Here is a 21,223-nt window from a genome sequence, read left to right as displayed (position 1 = left end):
CCAAAGAGGGATCTGAAGCATCAGAGAAGCCCTGAATTTCCTTTTCAGAAGGCTTGCTTTGGTATCAATCTTCTGCAGGTAGACTGGAAGGCAGGCGAGTCTAGAGCCTGGGAGAATAATCCAGGACACTCCGTAGAGGTCAGCCTACAGCACTACACAGCAGGAAGGACAAGATGGAGCTGGGTCTGCAGGGGCAAGCTGAGAAAACCCAGCAGAGTCCTTCTTCTAAAAGAGCTCAGTCCAGTGGGGGTTGCCTGCACACAGCTGTAAATATTCTTACATGCAGAAAAAGAGATTTTGTCTAGACAAAGAGATTAAGAAGTAGTGAGGCCATAAAAGTTAGAGACCACTAGAGCAGGTAGGGTAACAAAAGGAGGTGTTCTGGGGAACATCAGCATTTGAGGGGCCAACAGAAGGAGAAGATTGAGTTTAATAGGCTAGTAGTTGGTAGCAGCATGCCTCAGGGCCTCATACATACTTCTATGAATGCAGGTTGTATTGGGCATCTTCTTCCAGCAGAGCTTGTTTTCATTGCAATTAAAGACTTGCTTTGGATGGAAATGTGGCTGTAGCTTCATCATCAGCAGACATAGCATCTCTAGTAATTTTTATATTTTTCAGTCCAAGCTTATTTCTGAGTACTTACTGTCAGTTTCTGAGTTAAAACAAGTGCATCACCCCTCTAGCTGGCCGTGGCTTAGCCCTTCTTGAAGGTCTAAACTAACCTTAGTGGGAAACTTTAAAATAGGGATAGTAACATTTGCTTTTTAAGAAACCACAGCACAAATATCTAATTACTTTCCAAAATGTTATTTCCAAAGACATCAGTATTAGCACCTTTGTTCCCTGCTTTCTAAGTGTAACTTAGAAAATTCTTTTGAAATGTTTACCTTCATTGATGTTTTCTTTTCTATTCTGTTGTTAGATGGCCTTCATAAAACACAAAGTGAAAACGTTTCACTCTCATGTCAGCTTGTAAATGATTATTTTTCACCAAACCAAGACTTCAAAGTTACTTGGTCCAGAGTGGAAAATGGGACTTTCTCTGTCCTTGCTTGCTATCTGAGCTCCTCACAGAATACAACTATCAATGAACCCCGATTCTCATGGAACAAAGAGCTGATAAACCAGGGTGACTTCTCTATGAATTTGATGCATCTTCATCTTTCAGACAGTGGGGAATATTTATGCGATATTTCTTCAGATGAATATACTTTACTCACCATCCACACAGTACATGTAGGTAAGTTATAAGTAGGTTTGGATAATGGGTTTTGGCTGTACCATTGGAGGTTTGTGAATATCAAACAGAAAATTAGGTTGACTTTTCAAGAATACTTTACATTGATACCCTCTCAAAATATAATCTACAGGGATATTTCTGGTCGGGATGTTGATTACCCTCTCTCTTTCAACTACACAAAAGTCCTGTTTTGAAAAAAAATTCCCACAGATTTCCTTTTCAGGATTTTGGGGCTTCAGAAACGAAGAGGAAACATACATTTTGATGACTCTATTGGCTGAGCATCTTCCATTTCTGCTCACTGCTGTGCCTAATATGTACCTTAGGCCTGGGATTTGGGAAGTCAAGGCTAGAGACACATTAGGAGATTATAATTGGGGTCCTGAAAAATGCTGAGAAAACATGGCAGTGTCTGTGGACTGGGAAACAGTCACCACACAATATTTGAAGCACCAAATATATATAGTCTTTGTTCAGTTCATTTTTACCTCTGTTGATAGTTCACTGCCAAAAATATTTCTAGTCAACTTACCATTGAGTCATGGAATATATACTCACGAAGCTGACCTTCTAGGTGAGCTGGATTATCCCACCCTTAAACTATCAACTTCACATCATGGCAGAGCATGGCAACTTTTTCTGTCCTTCAATAAAGATATTTGAACCAGTAGAACTCACGTTTTAGAAATATTTCTATCATTTCAATTAGGAGAAATAACATTTGAAGTTTTGGTGATTCTATGTAGTGAGATTTGGCGATAAGAGCACAGAGGTGTCCTTTAGGCTATGTGATCTTCAAATACATAGAAGCTTCTGGACATTGAGTAATAACACTCCCTTTGTAGAGCTGCCACTTTGAGAGTAGAGAATGAAAAACTGGGGCTGCATTTGAAGCTCCTATTTTTCTCCAAAAATAAAAGTGTCAGTTTTATGTAAAATACAGTTAAGCCTGCAATCTATTTTTAAAAATGTTGCCTCATGTTGGATTCATTTTGGAGTGTAAAAAAAAAAAGTCAAGAAGAAATGTCCTAAAGACCACATATGGCCCATCTTCCCACCCAAAGATCTAATTTTCAGTTCACAAAAAGTGAAACATCAGGACCATTCCATCTCTAACAAAAGAGTATTTTTAGAACCTCTCATTCTCAAGTAAATGTTGGCCAGGTGGGGCTGGGGGAGGATGTGCTCACCCTTTCCCACCACCTCAGCAGGGCAGGGAACAGGGCAAAACAATCTTGGTACCGTAAATATCATCCTTTCAAGGAACTTGGTTTCCTATTCTGAATTGTGACTTTTCCATTTGCTGCCTTTCCCAGGAGGTGCTACAACAAGGTAGGGGTAATTATAATTCCTTGAATCTAGACCTGCTCTATTAAGACTGCACTAAGCTGAATGGAATTAAATAATTCTTGCTAAGTTTTGATGCTGAATCAGCATGTGACCTTAGGCAAGTATCTTTACAGATGGGGGAACCTGAGGGTCATGAGTGAAGTGAGAAGTAGCTATACCTTGTAGGATTTCCTTTCGGAGGAAGAAAAAACACTTTAGAAAGTTAATCTAACATGTCTACTTAATCTCTCATTTATATAGGTACAGCAGTCCCCCCTTTCCACGGGGGATATGTTCCAAGAGCCCCAGTGGATGCCTGAAACTGTGGACAGTACCAAACCCTATATGTGCATTTCCACATGGTACCAGGATTAATCTGTTCTTCCATGTTTATGCCTCGGTGCCTCATTCACACTTCTATGAATGCAGGTTCTACTGGGCATCTTCTAGCACAGCTTGTTTTCATTGCAATTAAATGCTTGCTTTGGACGGAAATGTGGCTGTAGCTTCATCATCAGCAGACACAGCCTCCCCAGTAATTTTTATATTTTTCAGTCCAAGCTTATTTCTAAATCTGTGTAGCCATCCTCTACTTGCAGTAAATGGCCTGTTTCAAAGGATCTCTTGCTGAAGTCTTCATGTAAGCCCAAGGCTTTCCAGTGCAACATGTTGTCAACCAGAACACATTTCTGTTCATGTCTTCCACCCTCAAATTTAATGCCATTTCCATCTTAAGTCAGCACATACAACACACTGTGGCCATGACTGTTGTAGTTTGAGATGTGAAAGCAAAACTAATGTCTTTTCTTTTTTCTTTCTTCACAATTTTGCAGATAGAAGATTCATTTTCAACATAGATCTAGCAACCCCAATATGTGCTTTTTCTTAAGTCAAGAGTTTTAATTGTTTCAGTTAAAGGAAGCTCTTTATGGGTTCTTTTTGGTATCTCTAAATTGCCATCATCACTTCTCTTGTGCTTTGGGGCCATTCTTAAAGAAAATAAGGGTTACTTGAACACAAGTATCGTTATGCCGTGACAGTCAATCTGATAACTGAGATGGCTACTAAATGAGCCATGGCAGTAGTGTGTACAACATGGGTATGCTGGACAAAAGGTGCAGTCACGTCCCAGGTGGGATGGAGTGGCACAACACATTTCATCATGTTACACAGAATGGCACACAACTTAAAACTTACGAGTTGTTTATTCCTGGAATTTTCCATTTGGTTATGTTTGGACTACAGTTGACCATGGGTAACTGAAACCTCAAAAAGTGAAACTGTGTTGGTAAAGGGGACTCCTGTATAGAATTTCTGAATGATACAAATATGTGGAGAGATTAATATTTTATTAGTTGTAAAACACTATAATGTGTTCATAGAAAATGACATTTGGTATATAAACAGAGCTATTCATTTGAAAGGATAGCCACAAACATCTTCCCCCTGAATTGGCCTTTGTGCTCAAATGCCTGCTGCCCATATTTTAGTAGAACATAGATCACAAGGTTAGCAGGGTTCTGACTTTGGTAACCCAGGGTCTCTGGAGTCCCCACTTCCATTAATTGTTGAATAATACGTATTTCAACAATTCTAGTCCTAACTGAGATACTAGAGAAGGTTTAGGCTCCTCCAGTTATTTCTGAGGAGCTCCAAACACTACCAGCCGGTCCTCCTTTGCTGTAGTTTGTTACCCAAAGTCAACCACAGTCCGAAATTTCTAAAAGGAAAATTCCAGAAATAAGTTTTAGATTGTGTGCCATTCTGAGTAGCATGATGAAATCGCATGTCATCTGGCTCCATCCTGCCTTGGATGTGAATCCTCCCTTTGTCCAGCATATCACACTGTGGATGCTACCTGCCTGTTAGTCACTTAGCCCTCCAGGAAATCAGATCCCTGTCACGAAATAGCAGTGCTTGTGTTCAAGTAACCCTTATTTTACTTGGCCTCAAAGCACAAGAATAGTGATGCTGGCGATTCGGATACACCAAAGAGAAGCCACGAAGTGCTACCTTTAAGTGAAAGCTCTCGGTGGAGTGGGGGGATGGGGGAAAGCATATGTTGAGGTTGCTAAGATCTACAGTAAAAACGAATCTTTTGTCTATAAAACTGTGAAGATGGAAAAAGAAATTAGTGCATAGTACACATAGGGTTTAGTTCTAAGGTTTCAGGCGTCCATTTGGGGGTCTTGGAATGTATCCCCCATGGATAAGTGGGGACTACTGTGCCTATTATCTCTGTGGTCACCTGTCACCTCTAACTCAAGCCCATGGCTTCTACTCAGCTCCTTTAATCACCTTTGAACTTATCACTGTTCCCTTAGGACCCTGTCTTCTCTAAGCTAGTGGTGGACTGCACTCTTACTTCATCCTCACTGAGGCTAGTTTATGGACACAATTACTCCTTTATAAAAATGTGTTACAGTACAAAGCAATAGAAACTGAAAATCCATAATAGACTTACTGCCTCTCCAGTTTTCAGACTTTTCTCCCAGCTTCCCCAAGCCCCACCAATCTCCAATAATATTATGATATCTGGAGGTTTCCCACAATAGATACACTGAGACTGGGAGATATTTATGCTCAAGACAAACTCTCCTATCCAGTCTTGGCTCTTGGCTTTATCCTAAAGGACCTTTTTATTGTGCAAAATGTTTTCATATGAATTCAGCCTCCTACCTGTAATGCAGAAACAACTAGTTTTAAAAATAGTAAACATACTCCACCCTCACCCACCCACACATTTCTTATTTGGTAATTTTTCTTCCAGTTCACAGACTTTGTTTCTCTGTTTTATTTAGAATCAAGCCAAGAAACAGCTTCCTGTGACAAAGGTTTACAGATTTTGGTGTACTGTCTGATTCTGGCAGTTCCTGTAGCTCTTCTGATTTCGGCAGCTATTTGGATTTATCGGGTAAAACATTGCAGAGGTAATATCTCAGGAAGAATTTGAGCTCTGCCCCAGGTGTTCCACATCATGTGTCCTAAAGATAACATGGAAATACATGCCCCATCCAAAATCTTTTAAAATGCTCCTACATTTCCACCTAACCATTCTACTTCTAGGAATTTATCTTGCGTTACCTGAGCAGAGGTACATCAAACTGTATACAAGCATACTTATTGCAGCACATTGCCACTGGTTTTAGATTTCCTACTATTGTCAATAAATAATTGGGTAATTAATTAAGTTAATTAAAGATCATGTGTAATTTTTAAAATTTAATCTAGCATTAAAATGATAACCAGGGTGACTTAATCATTCTGCATTGAAAGCTATCTGGAAAGAAAAAAGACAAAGCTTTAAGCAGCTGCCTTTGGAGTGATAGGACCATGAGTTCTTCCTTACCCTCACACCTCAGAAGGAACCTAGATACCTCCTTAAGTCCCTGGGCTCTGCTTGTTCTCCTTTGCTCTGAGCTTAGTCAAGGTTGGTGCTGTAATCGGAAATTGGTTCTTATGGGTCATTTCATTTTAATTGTTGCTGAATTAAATTTCTTTTCTAAATTTTATGCAAGAAACCTTACTGTTTATAGTAATTTAAAGTATCTTAAGGTGCCATGGTCATGTGAAGTATGTTTAGGGAGTACTTTCCTAAAGTACTTTGCTTTTACTTACAAAATTTTGAGCTAGAGGCCATCTGGGCAAAACTTAGATCTAGTAGATCTCCACATTTTACAAATCAGGAAACAGGAATCCCGGAAGTTAGCTCAAGTGCTAAGGAGGTATATATAATAGATTTAGGTGGCTTGTCTAAGATCACTGAGCCAGCTAGTGGCAGAGGCAGGTCCAGGCCCCCAGAAGCTCTTCCTTATTCCATTATCCCCCTGAGAAGGCTCTGAGTGTCCTGGGAACTTGAGATAGATCCTATGTCCCTTTTATATGTTCTTCTGGTTGATATTTGCTTATTGCCTCTGCTGAAGTTAGGAAATTTGGGTTATAGCAGAAAGCATTTTTGAAAATAAAGTTTTATTTATTTAATTTTTTAAAAAAATTATTTAACTATAGGTGCATACTATATCTGGCATTTCTCCCCATGTTATCCCTCCCCACCCTCCCCTCCCTCCCCACTCTCCAACTGCCTCCAGTGTGTGATGCTCCTCTCCCTGAGGCCACGTGTTCTCATTGTTCAACATCCTCCTATGAGTGAGAACATGCAGTGTTTGGCTTTCTGTTCTTGTGTCAGTTTGCTGAGATTGGTGGTTTCCAGGTTCATCCAACTGCCTACAAAGGACATGGACTCATGGTTTTTTATGGCTGCATAGTATTCCATGGTGTATATGTACCACATTTTTCATTGTCCAGTCTATCATTGATGGGCATTTGGGTTGGTTCCAAGTCTTTGCTATTGTACAGAGGGCTGCAATGAACATATGTGTGCATGTGTCTTTATAGTAGAATGATTTATAGTTCTTTGGGTATATGCCCAGTAATGGGATTGCTGGGTCAAATGGAATTTCCATTTCTAGATCCTTGAGAAATCACCACACTGTCTTCCACAATGGTTGAACTAATTTACACTCCCACCAACTGTGTAAGAGTGTTCCTATTTCTCCGCATCCTCTCCAGCATCTGTTGTCTCCAGATTTTTTAATGATCGCCATTCTAACTGGCGTGAGATGGTATCTCAATGTAGTTTTGATTTGCATTTCCCTAATGACCAGTGATGATGAGCATTTTTTCATATGTTTGTTGGCCTGATATATGTCTTCTTTTGAAAAGTATCTGTTCATATCCTTTGCCCACTTTTGAATGGGGTTGTTTGTTTTTTTCTTGTATATCTGTTTTAGTTCTTTGTAGATTCTGGTTATTAGCCCTTTGTCAGATGGGTAGGTTGCAAAAATTTTTTCCCATTCTGTTGGTTGCTGATTTGCTCTAATGATGGTTTCTTTTGCTGTACAGAACCTCTGAATTTTAGTTAGATCTCATTTGTCTATCTTGGCTTTTATTGCCATTGCTTTTGGTGTTTTAGTCGTGAAATCCTTGCTTATGCCTATGTCCTGGATGGTTTTGCCTAGGTTTTCTTCTAGGGTTTTTATGGTGTTAGGTTTTATGTTTAAATCTTTAATCCATCTGGAGTTAATTTTAGTGTAAGGTGACAGGTAGGGGTCCAGTTTCTGCTTTCTGCACATTGCTAGCCAGTTTTCCTAACACCATTTATTAAACATGGAGTCCTTTTCCCATTGCTTGTTTTTGCCGGGTTTGTCAAAGATCAGATGGTTGTAGATGCGTGGTGTTTCTTCTGGGGCCTCTGTTCCGTTCCATTGGTCTATGTCTCTGTTTTGGTAACAGTACCATGCTGTTTTGATTATTGTAGCCTAGTTGTAGTATAGTTTGAAGTCCAGCAGTGTGATGCCTCCAGCTTTGTCTTTTTGCTTAGGATTGTCTTGGCTATGCGGGCTCTCTTGTGATCACATAGGAAGTTTAAAGTGATTTTTTCCAGTTCTGTGAAGAAAGTCCTTGGTAGCTTGATGGGGACAGAATTGAATTTATAGATTACTTTGGGCAGCATGGCCATTTTCATGATAATAACTCTTCCTAACCACGAGCCTGGAATGTTTTTCCATCTGTTTGTGTCCTCTCTTATTTCATTGAGCAGTGGTTTGTAGTTCTCTTTGAAGACGTCCTTCACATCCTTTGTTAGTTGTATACCTAGGTATTTTATTCTCTTTGTAGCAGTTGTGAATGGTAGTTTGCTCTTGATTCGGCTGTTTGGCTGTTATTGGTATATAGGAATGCTTGTGATTTCTACACATTGATTTTGTATCCTGAGACTTTGCTGAAGTTGCTTTTCAGTTTGAGAAGATTTTGGGCTGAGACGAACGGTCTTCTAGATATACAATCATGTCATCTGCAAATAGAGACAGTTTGACTTCCTCCTTTCCTCATTAAATACGCTTTATTTCTTTTTCTTGCCCAATTGCTCTGGCTAGAACTTCTAATACTATATTGAATAGGAGTGGTGAGAGAGGGCATCCTTGCCTAGCGCCACATTTCAAAGGGAATGCTTCCAGCTTTTGCCCATTCAGTATGATACTGGCTGTAGGTTTGTCATATATACCTTTTATCATTTTATGATACATTCTGTCAATACCTAGTTTATTGAGGTTTTAGCATGAAGCCTGTTGAAGAAGGCCTTCATCAAAGGCCTTCTCCGCATCTATTGAGATAATCGTGGTTTTTGTCTTTGGTTCAGTTTATGTGATGGATTACATTTATGGATTTGCCTATGTTGAACCAGCCTTGCATCCCCAGGATGAAGCCTACTTGATCGTGATGGGTAAGTTTTTTGATGTGCTGTTGCAATCTGTTTGCCAGTATTTTATTGAAGATTTTTGCATTGATGTTCATCATGGATATTGGCCTGAAGTTTTCTTTTTTAGTTGAGTCTCTGCCTGTTTTGGTATCAGGATGATGTTGGTATCATAAAATGAGTTAGGGAGGATTCCCTCCTTTTGTATTGTTTGATGCATTTTCAGAAGAAATGGAACCAGCTCCTCTTTGTATGTCTGGTAGAATTCAGCTGTGAACCTGTCTGGACCTGGAATTTTTTTGGTTGGTAGGCTATTGATTGCTGCCTCTTCTTCAGCCCTTGCTATTGATCTATTCAGGGTTTCAACTTCTTCCTGGTTTAGTCTTGGTAGAGTACAAGTGCAGAGGAATTTATTGATTTCTTCCTGGTTTACTGGTTTATGTGCATAGAGCTGTTTGTAGTAATCTCTGATGGCAGTTTGTATTCCTGTGGGATCAGTGGTGATATCCCCTTTATCGTTTTTTATTGCATCTGTTTGATTCTTCTCCCTTTTCTTTTTTATTAATCTGGCTAGCAGTCTATTTTGTTGATCTTTTCAAAAAGTCAGCTCCTGGATTTATTGATTTTTGAAGGGTTTTTTTGTGTGTCTATCACCTTCAGTTCTGCTCTGATTTTAGTTATTTCTTGTCTTCTGCTAGCTTTTGAGGTTTTTTTTTATCTTCCTCCTCTAGCTCTTTCAATTTTGATGATAGGGTGTCAGTTTGAGATCTTTCCTTGTTTCTCTTGTGGGCATTTATTGCTATAAATTTCCCTCTCGACACTGCTTTAAAGGTGTCCCAGAGATTCTGGTAAGTTGTGTCTTCATTCTGATTGGTTTCGAAGAGCATCTTTATTTCTGCCTTCATTTCGTTGTTTATCCAGTTGACACTCAGAAGCAAGTTGTTCAGTTTCCAAGTCGTTGTGCGGGTTTGAGTGTGTTTCTTAATCCTGAGTTCTAGTCTTATTGTGCTGTGGTCTCATAGGCTGTTATGATTTCCATTCTTTTGCATTTGTTGAGTGATTTGCTTCCAATGATGTGGTCGATTTTAGAGTAAGTGCAATGTGGTGCTGAGAAAAATGTATATTCTGTGGCTTTGGGGTGGAGCGTTCTGTGTATGTCTATTAGATCCACTTGGTCCAGGTCTGCATTGAAGTCCTGGATATCCTTGTTAATATTCTGTCTCATTGATCTAATATTGACAGTGGAGTGTTGAAATCTCCCACTATCGTTGTGTGGGAGTCTAAATCTCATTTTAGGTCATTAAGAACTTGCTTTATTTATCTGGGTGCTCCTGTGTTGGGTGTGTATGTATTTGGGATAGCTAGCTCTTCTTGTTGGATTGATCCTTTTACCATTATGTAATGTCCTTCTTTGTCTCTTTTGATCTTTGTTTGAAGTCCGTTTTATCAGAGACTAGGATTGCAACCCCTGCTTTTTTTTTTGTTCTCCATTCGCTTAGTAAATCTTCTTCCATCCCTTTATGTTGACTCTATTTGTGTCTTTGTATGTGAGATGGGTTTCCTGAATACAGCACACTGACGGGTTTTGACTTTTTATCCAGGTTGCCAGTCTGTGTCTTTTGATTGGGGCGTTTATGCTGTTTACATTCAATGTTTCTATTGCTATGTGTGAATTTGATCCTGCCATTTTGTTACAGACTAGTTTTCTTTCCCATTAGTTGACTCAGTTTCTTCATTGCATTTTTGGTCTTTGCCCACTGGTTTGCTTTTGCAGTGACTGGTACTCGTTCCTCTCCATGCTTAGCGTTTCTTTTAGGAGCTCTTGTAGGGCAGGTCTGGTGATGACAAAATCTCTCAATAATTGTTCTTAAAGGATTTTATTTCTCCTTCACTTACAAAGCTTAGTTTGGCTGGATATGAGATTCTGGGTTGAAAGTTCTTTTCTTTAAGGATGTTGAATATTGGTCCCCACTCTCTTCTGGCTTGTAGGGTTTCTGCCAAGAGATCTGCTGTGAGTCTGATTGGCCTCCCTCTGTGGGTGACCTGAGCTTTTTCTGTGGCTGCCCTTAGCATTTTTTCCTTCATTTCGACCCTGGTGAATCTGACAATTATGTGCCTTAGGGTTGCTCTTCTTGAGGAATATCTATGTGGAGTTCTCTGTATTTCTTGAATTTGAAATTTGGACTGCCTTGCTAGGCTTGGGAAGTTCTCCTGGATAATATCCTGGAGCGTGTTTTCCAGCTTGGATTCATTCTCCCCATCATATTCAGGTACACCAGTCAGGCGTAGGTTAGGTCTTTCCACATAATCCCATATTTCTTGGAGGCTTTGTTCATTATTTTTCACTCTTTTTTCTTTTGTCTTGCCTTCTCTTTTTATTTCACTGAGTTGATCTTCAATCTCTGATATCCTTTCTTCTGATTGATCGATTCGGCTATTAAAACTGTGTTTGCTTCACGTAGTTCTCTTGCTGTGTTTTTCAACTCCACCAAGTTGTTTATGTTCTTCTCTAAGCTGGTTATTCTAGTTAGCATTTCTTCTAACCTTTTTTCAAGGTTTTTGGTTTCTTTGCATTGAGTTAAAACGTGTTCCTTTAGCTCAGAAAAGTTTCTTATTACCCACCTTCTGAAGCCTGTTTCTGTCAATTCGTTGCACTCCTTCTCAGTCATGATGTGATCCTGTGTTGTTGAGGAGTTGTGATCCTTTGAAGGAGAGGTGGTGGTCTGGTCTTTGATGGTTTCATCTTTTTTGTGCTGATTTTTCCCCATCTTTGTGGGTTTACCTGGCTGTGTTGTCAGGGAGCTGCTTGATGAGGTCACTTGTCTGCCTGTGGAGGTGCTACTGGGTTTCTAGTGACTCCTTCAGGTTACTAGGGAAGCTTTCTGTATCTTTTTTGTTTATACTGGGAGATTAGGCCTGCCTCTTCTGCTGACTTGTAGGCGCTGCGGGGTTGTGAAGAATGCCGTCCCGTTGCTATGTAGGTTTCCTGTGTTTTTTGTTAAAACATGTAGCCCAGTCTCACCCCTCTAATGGTGGGTTGTGCCCTTCCTCCACTGGGCTGGATCATTAAGTGTTCAGCTCAGACTTTGGCACTGGCTGCACAACCCGCCAGAGTCAGAGCTTCAGCCCTCTGGGGTTTGTCAGGGAGGGTAGGGACCCGCCCAGCCTCACCCAACCATCTCCCCCTTTCAGCTTCCTCTCTCTCTAGTCATGGGGTAGGGGCCCACCCAGCTGTTCCCGCTTACAGCTCCCTCTCTCTCTGGGTGGGGGGAGGGGGCAATAGCCCAGTTCGCAGGTTCTCCGGGCCGCCTTTTGGGCTTATGCGTCTGTTTAGGTCTGTGTGCCAATCCAGGACACTGGATTATTCTTCAACTCCACACCTGTAATTCCTGGTGCTTGACTGGCAAAGATCCCCTGTTCTGTGTATTGCTGAGGCTTTGGGGGAGGCGCTGTATCTGGACCGGAGTGCCAGAGGGGGAGCCTCTGACTCGCAGGTCAGATGCACTTTCTGGGTGAAGTCACACCCCTCCCCACCTCTGTCTGCCCTGAGTGAGCTTTGCTCAACGTCGGACCAGACCTGTTGAAATGCACCTGGTACCTTGGTTGGAGCTAGGAGATCTGTGGATTTCTGTGTCTCTCACTGGGTGTTGTGCGCTGGAGTTGTATCTATTCAGCCATCTTGGATCGACTCCGAAAATAAAGTTTTAAGGGCAATGCTTGGAGAGCAAGCATTTCACCAGTTCTAGCCCTGTGATCATTTGTACTAATAGGCAGGCTAGTTCCTGACCCTTGGCTGGCCAGAAGTAGGAAGAGACCACAGGCAGTCTAGCTTGTCCCCCAAGGTTAACCGTTGACCTAATATACTGATCCTTGTGATTGGATTAGGTTCAAATTATGGGGAAGGCGGTGCTACATCCTGCCTAAGAATGGTATTTTAGTTTCTATAGTGGAAGTCTCCCTAAGTCAGTTCTCAACTGAAAACACATGGCACACTCAAAACTGCATTAAAGAAATTAGGAGACAGTGTATTCATGGCTGGGAACACGTGATTCACTAGCAAACTTAAACTTGGAGGGACAAGGACAGAGAGCAGTTCCCAAAACTTGGAAGGAGAGAGTCACATAAAATTAGTTGCCTTGTAAGGAGAATGACTTGCTTTTTTCTTTTTTTTTTCTTTTTAAATTTTAAGTTCTGGGATACATGTGCTGAATGTGCAGGTTTGTTTCACAGGTATACATGTGCCCTGGTGGTTTACTGCAACTATCAACCTGTCATCTGTGTTTTAAACCCACATGTATTAGGTTTTTGTCCTAATGCTCTCCCTCCCCTTTACCCTCACTCCCTGAAAGTCCCCAGTATATGATATTCCCCTCCCTGTGCCCATGTGTTCTCATTGTTCAACTCCCACTTATGAGTGAGAACATGCAGTGTTTGGTTTTCTGTTCCTGTGTTAGTTTGCTGAGAATGATGATTTCCAGCTTCATCCACATCTCCATGTCCCTGCAAAGGATATAAACTCATTCTTTTTTATGGCTGCATAGTGTTCCATGGGGTATATAATTCTTTATCCAGTCTATCTCTGATGGGCAGTTGGGTTGGTTCCAAGTATTTGCTATTGTGAATAGTGCTGCAATAAATGTGCATATGTCTTTATAGTAGAATGATTCATAATCCTTTGGGTATATACCCAGCAATGGCATTGCTGGGTCAAATGGTATTTCTGGTGCTAGATCCTTGAGGAATCATCACACTGTCTTCCACAATGGTTGAACTAATTTATATTCCCACCGACAGTGTAAATGTGTTCCTAGTTCTCCACTGCCTTGCCAATATCTATTGTTTCTTGACTTTTTAATGATTGCCATTCTAACTGGCGTGAGATGGTATCTCACTATGGTTTTGATTTGTATTTCTCTAATGACCAGTGATAATGAACTTCTTTTCATATGTTTGTTGGGCACATAAATGTCTTCTTTTGACAAGTGTCTGTTCATATCCTTCACCCACTTTTTGATGTTTTTTTTTTCTTATAAATTATTTAAAGTTTGTTGTAAATTCTGGATATTAGACCTTCGTCAGATGGATAGATTGCAAAAATTTTCTCCCATTCTGTAGGTTGCTTGTTTACTCTGAAGATAGTTTCTTTTGCTGAGCAGAAGCTCTTTAGTTTAATTAGATCCCATTTGTTAATTTTGTTTTTTGTTGCAATTGTTTTTGGTGTTTTAGTCATGAAGCTTTTGCCCATGCCTATATCCTGAAATGGTATTGCTTAGGTTTTCTTCTAGGGTTTTTATAGTTTTAGGTTTAAGTCTCTAATTTGAGTTAATTTTTGTATAGGGTGTAAGGATGGGCTCTACTTTCTGTTTTCTGCATATGGCTAGCCAGTTTTCCCAGCATAATTTATTAAACAGTGAATCCTTTCCCCATTGCTTGTCACATTTGTCGAAGATCAGATGGTTGTAGATGTGTGGTATTTCTGAGGTCTCTGTTCTGTTCCATTGATCTATATGTCTGCTTTGGTTTTTGTAACATTGTAGTATATAGTCTTAGGCAGCATGATGCCGCCAGTTTTGTTCCTTTTGCTTAGGATTGTCTTGGCTATATGGGCTCTTTTTTGGTTCCATATGAAATTTTAAGTAATTTGTTCTAATTCTGTGAAAAAAGTCAATGGTAGCTTGATGGGAATAGCATCAAATCTATAAATTACTTTGGGCAATATGGCCATTTTCATGATATTGATTCTTCCTATCCATAAGTATGAAATGTTTTTACATTTGGTTGTGTCCTCATTTCCTTGAGAGCAGTTTGTAGTTCTACTTGAAGATGTCCTTCACGTCCCTTGTAAGTTGCATTCCTAGGTATTTTATTTTCTTTCTAGCAATTGTGAATGGGAGTTCACGCATGATTTGGCTCTCTGCTTGTTGGTTACTGGTGTATAGGAATGCTTGTGATTTTTGCACATTGATTTTGTATCCTGAGACTTTGCTGAAGTTGCTTATCAGCTTAAGGAGATTTTAAGCTGAGACGATGGAGTTTTCTAAATATACAATCATGTCATCTTCAAACAGAGACAATTTGACTTCCTCTGTTCCTATTTGAATACTCTTTATTTCTTTTTCTTGCCTGATTGCCCTGACCAGAACTTCCAATACTATGTTTAACTATGATGAGAGAAGCTATCCTTGTCTTGTGGTGGTTTTCAAAGGGAATGCTTCCCAGCTTTTGCCTGTTCGATATGATATTGGCTATGGGTTTGTCATAAATTGCTCTTATTATTTTGAGACATAATCCATCAATACCTAGTTTATTGAGAGTTTTTAGCATGAAGTGGTATTGAATTTTATTAAAGGTCTTTTCTGTATCTATTAAGTGTTTTTTTTTTTCATTGATTCTGTTTATGTGATTGGTTACGTTTATTGGTTAGTGTATGTTGAACCAGCCTCGCATCCCAGGGATGAAATTGACTTGATCATGGTGGATGAGCTTTTTGATTTGCTGCTGGATTTGGTTTGCTAGTATTTTATTGAGGATTTTCACATCAATGATCATCATCATTTTGTATATTGTGTCTCTGCCAGGTTTTGGAATCAGCATGATGCTGGCTTCATAAAATGAGTTAGGGAGGAGTCCCTCTTTTTTTGTTGTTTGGAATAGTTTCAGAAGGAATGGTACCAGCTCCTCTTTGTACCTCTGGTAGCATTCAGCTGTGAATCTGTTTGGTCCTGGGCTTTTATTGGTTGGTAGGCCATTAATTATTGCCTCAATTTCAGAACTTGTTATTGGTCTATTCATGGATTTGACTTCTTCCTGGTTTAGTCTTGGGAGGGTATCCAGGAATTTATGCACTTTTTTCTAGATTTTCTAGTTTATTTTCGTAGAGGTATTTATAGTATTCCCTGATGGTAGCTTGTATTTCTGTGAGATCAGTGGTGGTATCCCCTTTATCATTTTTTATTTTGTTGATTTGATTCTTCTCTCTTTTATCCTTTACTAGTGTGGCTAGCAGTCTATCTATTTTGTTAATCTTTTCAAAAAAACCAGCTCCTGGGTTGACAGACATCTCATATATGAGATCTCCAGTTGGCATCAGACTGGTGCCCCTCTGGGATGAAGCTTCCAGAGGAAGGAGAAGGCATCAATCTTTGCTGTTCTGCAGCCTCCACCAGTGATAACCCTGCAAATAGGTTGGAGTGGACCTCCAGCAAACTGCGGGAGACCTGCAGAAGAGGGGCCTAACTGTTAGAAGAAAAACTAACAAAAAGCAATAATATCAACATCAATACAAAAGACCATCACACAAAACCCCATCCAAAGGTCAGCAGCCTCAAAGATCAAAGGTAGATAAATACATGAACATGAGGAAAAACCAGAATGGACAGAGAATGAGTTTGATGAATTAACAGAAGTAGGCTTCAGAAGGTGGGTAATAATGGACTCCTCTGAGCTAAAGAAGCATGTTCTAACTCAATGCAAGGAAGCTAAGAACCTTGACAAAAGGTTACAGGAACTGCTAACTAAAATAACCCAGTTTAGAGAGGAACTAACCTCGGACCTGATGGAGCTGAAAAACACCACATGAGAACTTCATGAAGCCTGCATAAATATCAATAGCCAAATCGATCAAACGGAAGAAATGATATCAGAGATTGAAATCAACTTACTGAAATAAGGCGTGAAGACAAGATTAAAGAAAAAAGAGTGCAAAGGAAAGAACAAACCCTCCAAGAAATATGACATTATGTGAAAAGACCACACCTACGATTGATTGGCATCCCTGAAAGTGACAGGGAGAATGGAAGCAAGTTGGAAAACACACTTCAGGATATTATTCTGGAGAACTTCCCCAGCCTAGCAAGACAAGCCAACATTCAAATTTAGGACATACAGAGAACACCACTAAGATATTCCTTGAGAAGGGCAACCTCAAGACATAATTGTTAGATTCTCCAAGGTTGAAATGGAGGAAAAAATGTTAAGGGCAGTCAGAAAGAAAGTGAGGGTTACCCACAAAGAGAAGCCCATCAGACTAACAGCAGATCTCTCTGCAGCAACCCTAGAAGTCAGAAGAGAGAGTGAGGGCCAATATTCAACATTCTTAAAGAAGTTTCAACCTAGAATTTCATATCCAGCCAAACTAAGCTTTGTAAGTGAAGGAGAAATAAAATCCTTTACAGACAAGCAAATGCTGAGGGATTCTGTCAGGCCTGCCTTACAAGAGCTCCTGAAGGAAGCACTGAATATGGAAAGGAAAAACTGGTACCAGCCACTGGAAAAACATACCATAATATAAAGACCAAGGATACTATGAGGCAACTGTATCACCTAATGTGCAAAATAACCAGCTAGCAGCATGATGACAGAATCAAATTCACACATAACAATATAAACCTTAAATGTAAATGAGCTAAATATCCCAATTGAAAGACACATACTAGCAAATTGGATAAAGAGTCAAAACCTATCAGTGTGCTGTATTCAGGAGACCCATCTCATGTGCAAAGACCCACATAGGCTCAAAATAAAGGGATGGAGGAATATTTGCCAAGCAAATGGAAAGCCAAAAAAAGCAGAGGTTGCAAACCTAGTCTCTGATAAAACAGCCTTTAAACCAACAAAGATCAACAAAGACAAAGAAGAGCATTACATAATGGTAAAGGGATCAATGCAACAAGAGCTAACTATCCTAAATGTATATGCACCCACTACAGGAGCACCCAGATTCATAAAGTAAGTTCTTAGAGGTCTACAAAGAGACTTAGACTCCCACACAATAATAATAGGAGACTTTAACACCACAATGTCAGTATTAGATCAACGAGACAGAAAATTAATAGGATATCCAGGACTTGAACTCAGATCTGGACCAAGCAGACCTAACAGACATCTACAGAACTCTCCACCCCAAATCCACAGAATATACACTCATCTTAGCACCACATAGCAGTTATTCTAAAATTGACCACATAATTGGAAGTAAAACACTCCTCAGAAAATGCAAAAGAATAGAAATCATAACAAACTGTCTCTCAGACCACAGCGAAGTCAGATTAGAACTCAGGATTAAGAAACTCACTCAAAACCATACAACTACAAGGAAACTGAACAACCTGCTCCTGAGTGACTAGTCAGTAAATAATGAAATCAAAGCAGAAATAAATAAGTTCTTTGAAACCAATGAGAACAAAGACACAATGTAACAGAATCCCTGGGACACAGCTAAAGCAGTGTTACGGGGAAATTTGGAGCACTATATCCCCACATCAGAAAGCAGGAAAGATCTAAAATCAACACTCTAACATCACAATTAGAACTAGAGAAGCAAGAGCAAACAAATTCAAAAGCTAGCAGAAGACAAAAAATAACTAAGATCAGAGCAGAACTGAAGGCGATAGAGGCATGAAAAACCTTTCAAAAAATCAGAGTGACTTTCAACTGAAGGACACGGCCAGATCAAGGTGAACTTGCGTGAGAAAAATCTTGGAGAGTGAATACCTAATTTCACTCTTCCCTGTCTCTGATCTCCAACCCAACTAGAAGCCAGGAAGAGCAGCCACCTTGCTGATGGAGCTCAATGAGGTCAGCCTCCATGGCTGAGAGAAGAATTCTGGTTCTGAGGAGCAGTCAAAAGATATGGGTAAAAACTCTGTCACAGTATTGGCCACTTTAAAAAATAGATTCCATACTTCTGCAATGAGATGGCCTGAAAATATATTTGAAGCAGTTACATGAAAAGCCACAAAACTTTTCCTAGCTCCAGCTCCCTGGTTGTAGTTTCATGACTGTGGTTTATGTTTTATTTTTAAATTCCCTTTTCTATTACTGTTTGAAAATACACTTTGTCTAGGATATGTATTAAAGGGCCATATTTTAGGAAAGTCCAAAAGGAGGCCTTCTTTGAGAAATGACATATCCCTTTTTCCTTAACCACCACTCTCCTCCCCTCTTTGGCTATACATTTCCATTGTTAGCAGTTGGTAGGAACCAGGCCAAGGATCACAAGGAGCCAGGAACTGCGGGGCTGGCTGAACTGCCTTTATTCCCCTGCTTTGGAGCACTTGGATCAACCATACACATTTGCTGCTGCTTCTAATGATGTGTTTTTACACTGAATGCATTTTTCATGTTGCTTGTTAAAGACATGAAGGTAGAGTAACTAAGATGAATCTAATAACATAAGTATATTGAGATAAGACTAAGGGAGAATTTTGGTGTTTGCAAAGAAATTATTTTAAATTATTTTAATTTTTTCCTGTAGAAAGAGATCCTGTCTGTGCTGATGGGAGAGCTACCAATGCATCTGGTAATGAAAATGAAAGCATGGTAAGGCATTATTTCCTTTATCAAACCATTTATAGTATGAAAATGCTTCTTTAAAAGGGTAATCGAAGTTCTGACTGATTCACATATTATCACACAAGACTTTTATACAGAAAAAAACAGGAGGGGTTGCAGGATAATATAGCAAGAAAAATATAATTAGGCTTTTCCCAATGTCTATAATGAAATAGGCTCTACTTGCTTAAATACATGGTTGTTCTTCTTGTCTCCTATTGTTATTTGTAGAGATCTCCAATGGCATTTTGCATGTGAGGGTGAGCCAATGTACTTCTGATAGAGGCATGAAACATGGCATTGTATACAAGTGAAAAGAAACACAACTATAATTCACTTGTGAATTATAGTTTGATTGTATACTTCCTTTTTACTGCATTCCTTTTATTTTTTATGTATTCCATTAATTGGAATATAAAGAAGGGCCAGGAGTATGGTAAACTTGTTTTTCCCACTGTTAAAAACCCTGAAACAGCTAGTAAGGACATTAAAATTAACTGATAAGACTCAGATTTATTTTATAATGGTCTCATGGATCTGTAATTACAGATGCAAGCAATAGCCTAAAGCTTCTTACCTCCCACCCCAAAACACTACTATTGTTAAATATTTAAGATATAAATGGTTATTCTGACTTAAGCAACGATACTTACAGTCCATTTTTCTTGGTTGTAGCCTCTTTCAGAATGTCCAGCCAGTACAGGAAATGAGACAGGACAAGACCGTGACAACTCATGACAAGCATCCTCAATATCCAGTGACTTCATCTCCCCTTTCTTCACTGCAGTTCCAGGCAATGGCCTGTCAGACTGGAGAATTCTACCACTGCAAAGACTCGTAACCGTTTTCTAGTATCAGATTTACTTTTCAAGACATAAGGATCATTCACTGACCCACTACCTGCATTGAGTATAAATGCCTGGATATTAAGGATTCCAATTTAACTTCGCAAAGAGCTGTCTTATTCATTTACATTCACATTGCAGTCAGCCCAGGAGGTTACAGTGAGCTCTCCACTAAGAATCTGGAAGAAATGCATCGCTAGGCTGATTCCCAATATGATCAACTGATAATGGGTGAGAGAGCAGGTAAGAGCAGAAGTCACCTGAGTGGAAAGGTTAAAAAGTTTTCTAGAAGCTGGAAACCAAGACGATTGATTTGACAAGGTATTTTAGTCTAGTTTTATATGAATGGTTATATCAGGGTAACCAATTAGATTTAGGATGAGTCTTAGGGATGCCAAAGAGTAAAACTGTCTGTATCTTTAAGATTGCTAAGGAAAAGGGCCCTATAACACAAGAATTGACATCTCTGAAGTTGGTTACAACTGACCACACCAGGCTCGTAGAGTTGAGTGACTAGCTATGAAGATAATGTGAACTCTTCTAGCTCAATTGGCATCTTGCTAACCAACCTTCTAATAAATTTAGGTTTTCATAAAATTTTTAAGCAAGAGAAGAAGGGAAAGCTCAGCTAACTTGATCTGTTTCCCTTCATTTTAGTCATCAATTTATATAAAAGGAACAGTCTAATGTTCATGCTTGTGAACTTGTCACTATAACCAGGCTTTTGTATGACTTAATTGATCAAGGTTTTCACTCTATAAGGAAAGCAAATTCTGAATTGTGATGTAACTGCCACCTGGTCCTGGTCCAATTTTCTTTATCATCTGATCTCTGTTTCACAATCCTATACCTTGTACGTAGTTAACTCTGTTTTTGCTACAGTGTTGTGATGGGTTACCACAAATAGCAAAGTATTAAGAAAGCCAGTCAGAATGATGATTATTAAAAAATCAAAAAACAATAGCTGTTGGCAAGGCTGTGAAGAACTAGGAATGCTTTTACACTGTTGGTGGGAATGTAAATTAGTTCAACCATTGTGGAAGACAGTGTGGCGATTCCTCAAAGATCTAGAACCAGAAATACCATTTGACAAAGCAATGCCATTACTGGGTATATACCCAAAGGATTATAAATCATTCTACTATAAAGACAGATGCACATGTATGTTTACTGCAGCACTACTTACAATAGTGAAGACTCGGAACCAACCCAAATGCCCAT

The 21,223-nt window shown here is 39.5% G+C and overlaps 1 protein-coding gene across 2 annotated transcripts in view; it reads left to right on the top strand.

Moving 5' to 3' along the window:
• HHLA2 (HERV-H LTR-associating 2) overlaps positions 1-20,995 on the top strand; it is an 84,353-nt gene extending 63,358 nt beyond the window's left edge. For both annotated transcript variants that reach the window (XM_032299175.1, XM_032299174.1), the window contains 4 exons: positions 926-1,243; positions 5,374-5,502; positions 19,081-19,145; positions 19,833-20,995. In XM_032299175.1, the coding sequence (XP_032155066.1) occupies positions 926-1,243; positions 5,374-5,502; positions 19,081-19,145; positions 19,833-19,895 (575 nt within the window). In that variant the 3' untranslated portion in view covers positions 19,896-20,995. The remainder of the gene's footprint in view (positions 1-925; positions 1,244-5,373; positions 5,503-19,080; positions 19,146-19,832) is intronic.
• Positions 20,996-21,223: the final 228 nt, after the last annotated feature.

Source organism: Sapajus apella, unplaced genomic scaffold (assembly GCF_009761245.1).
Source record: "Sapajus apella isolate SASKATOON/1434 unplaced genomic scaffold, GSC_monkey_1.0 scaffold40, whole genome shotgun sequence".
NCBI lineage: Eukaryota > Metazoa > Chordata > Mammalia > Primates > Cebidae > Sapajus > Sapajus apella.
The sequence above is the reverse complement of the archived record's forward strand: the minus strand, read 5'-3'. Positions and strand labels throughout refer to the sequence as shown.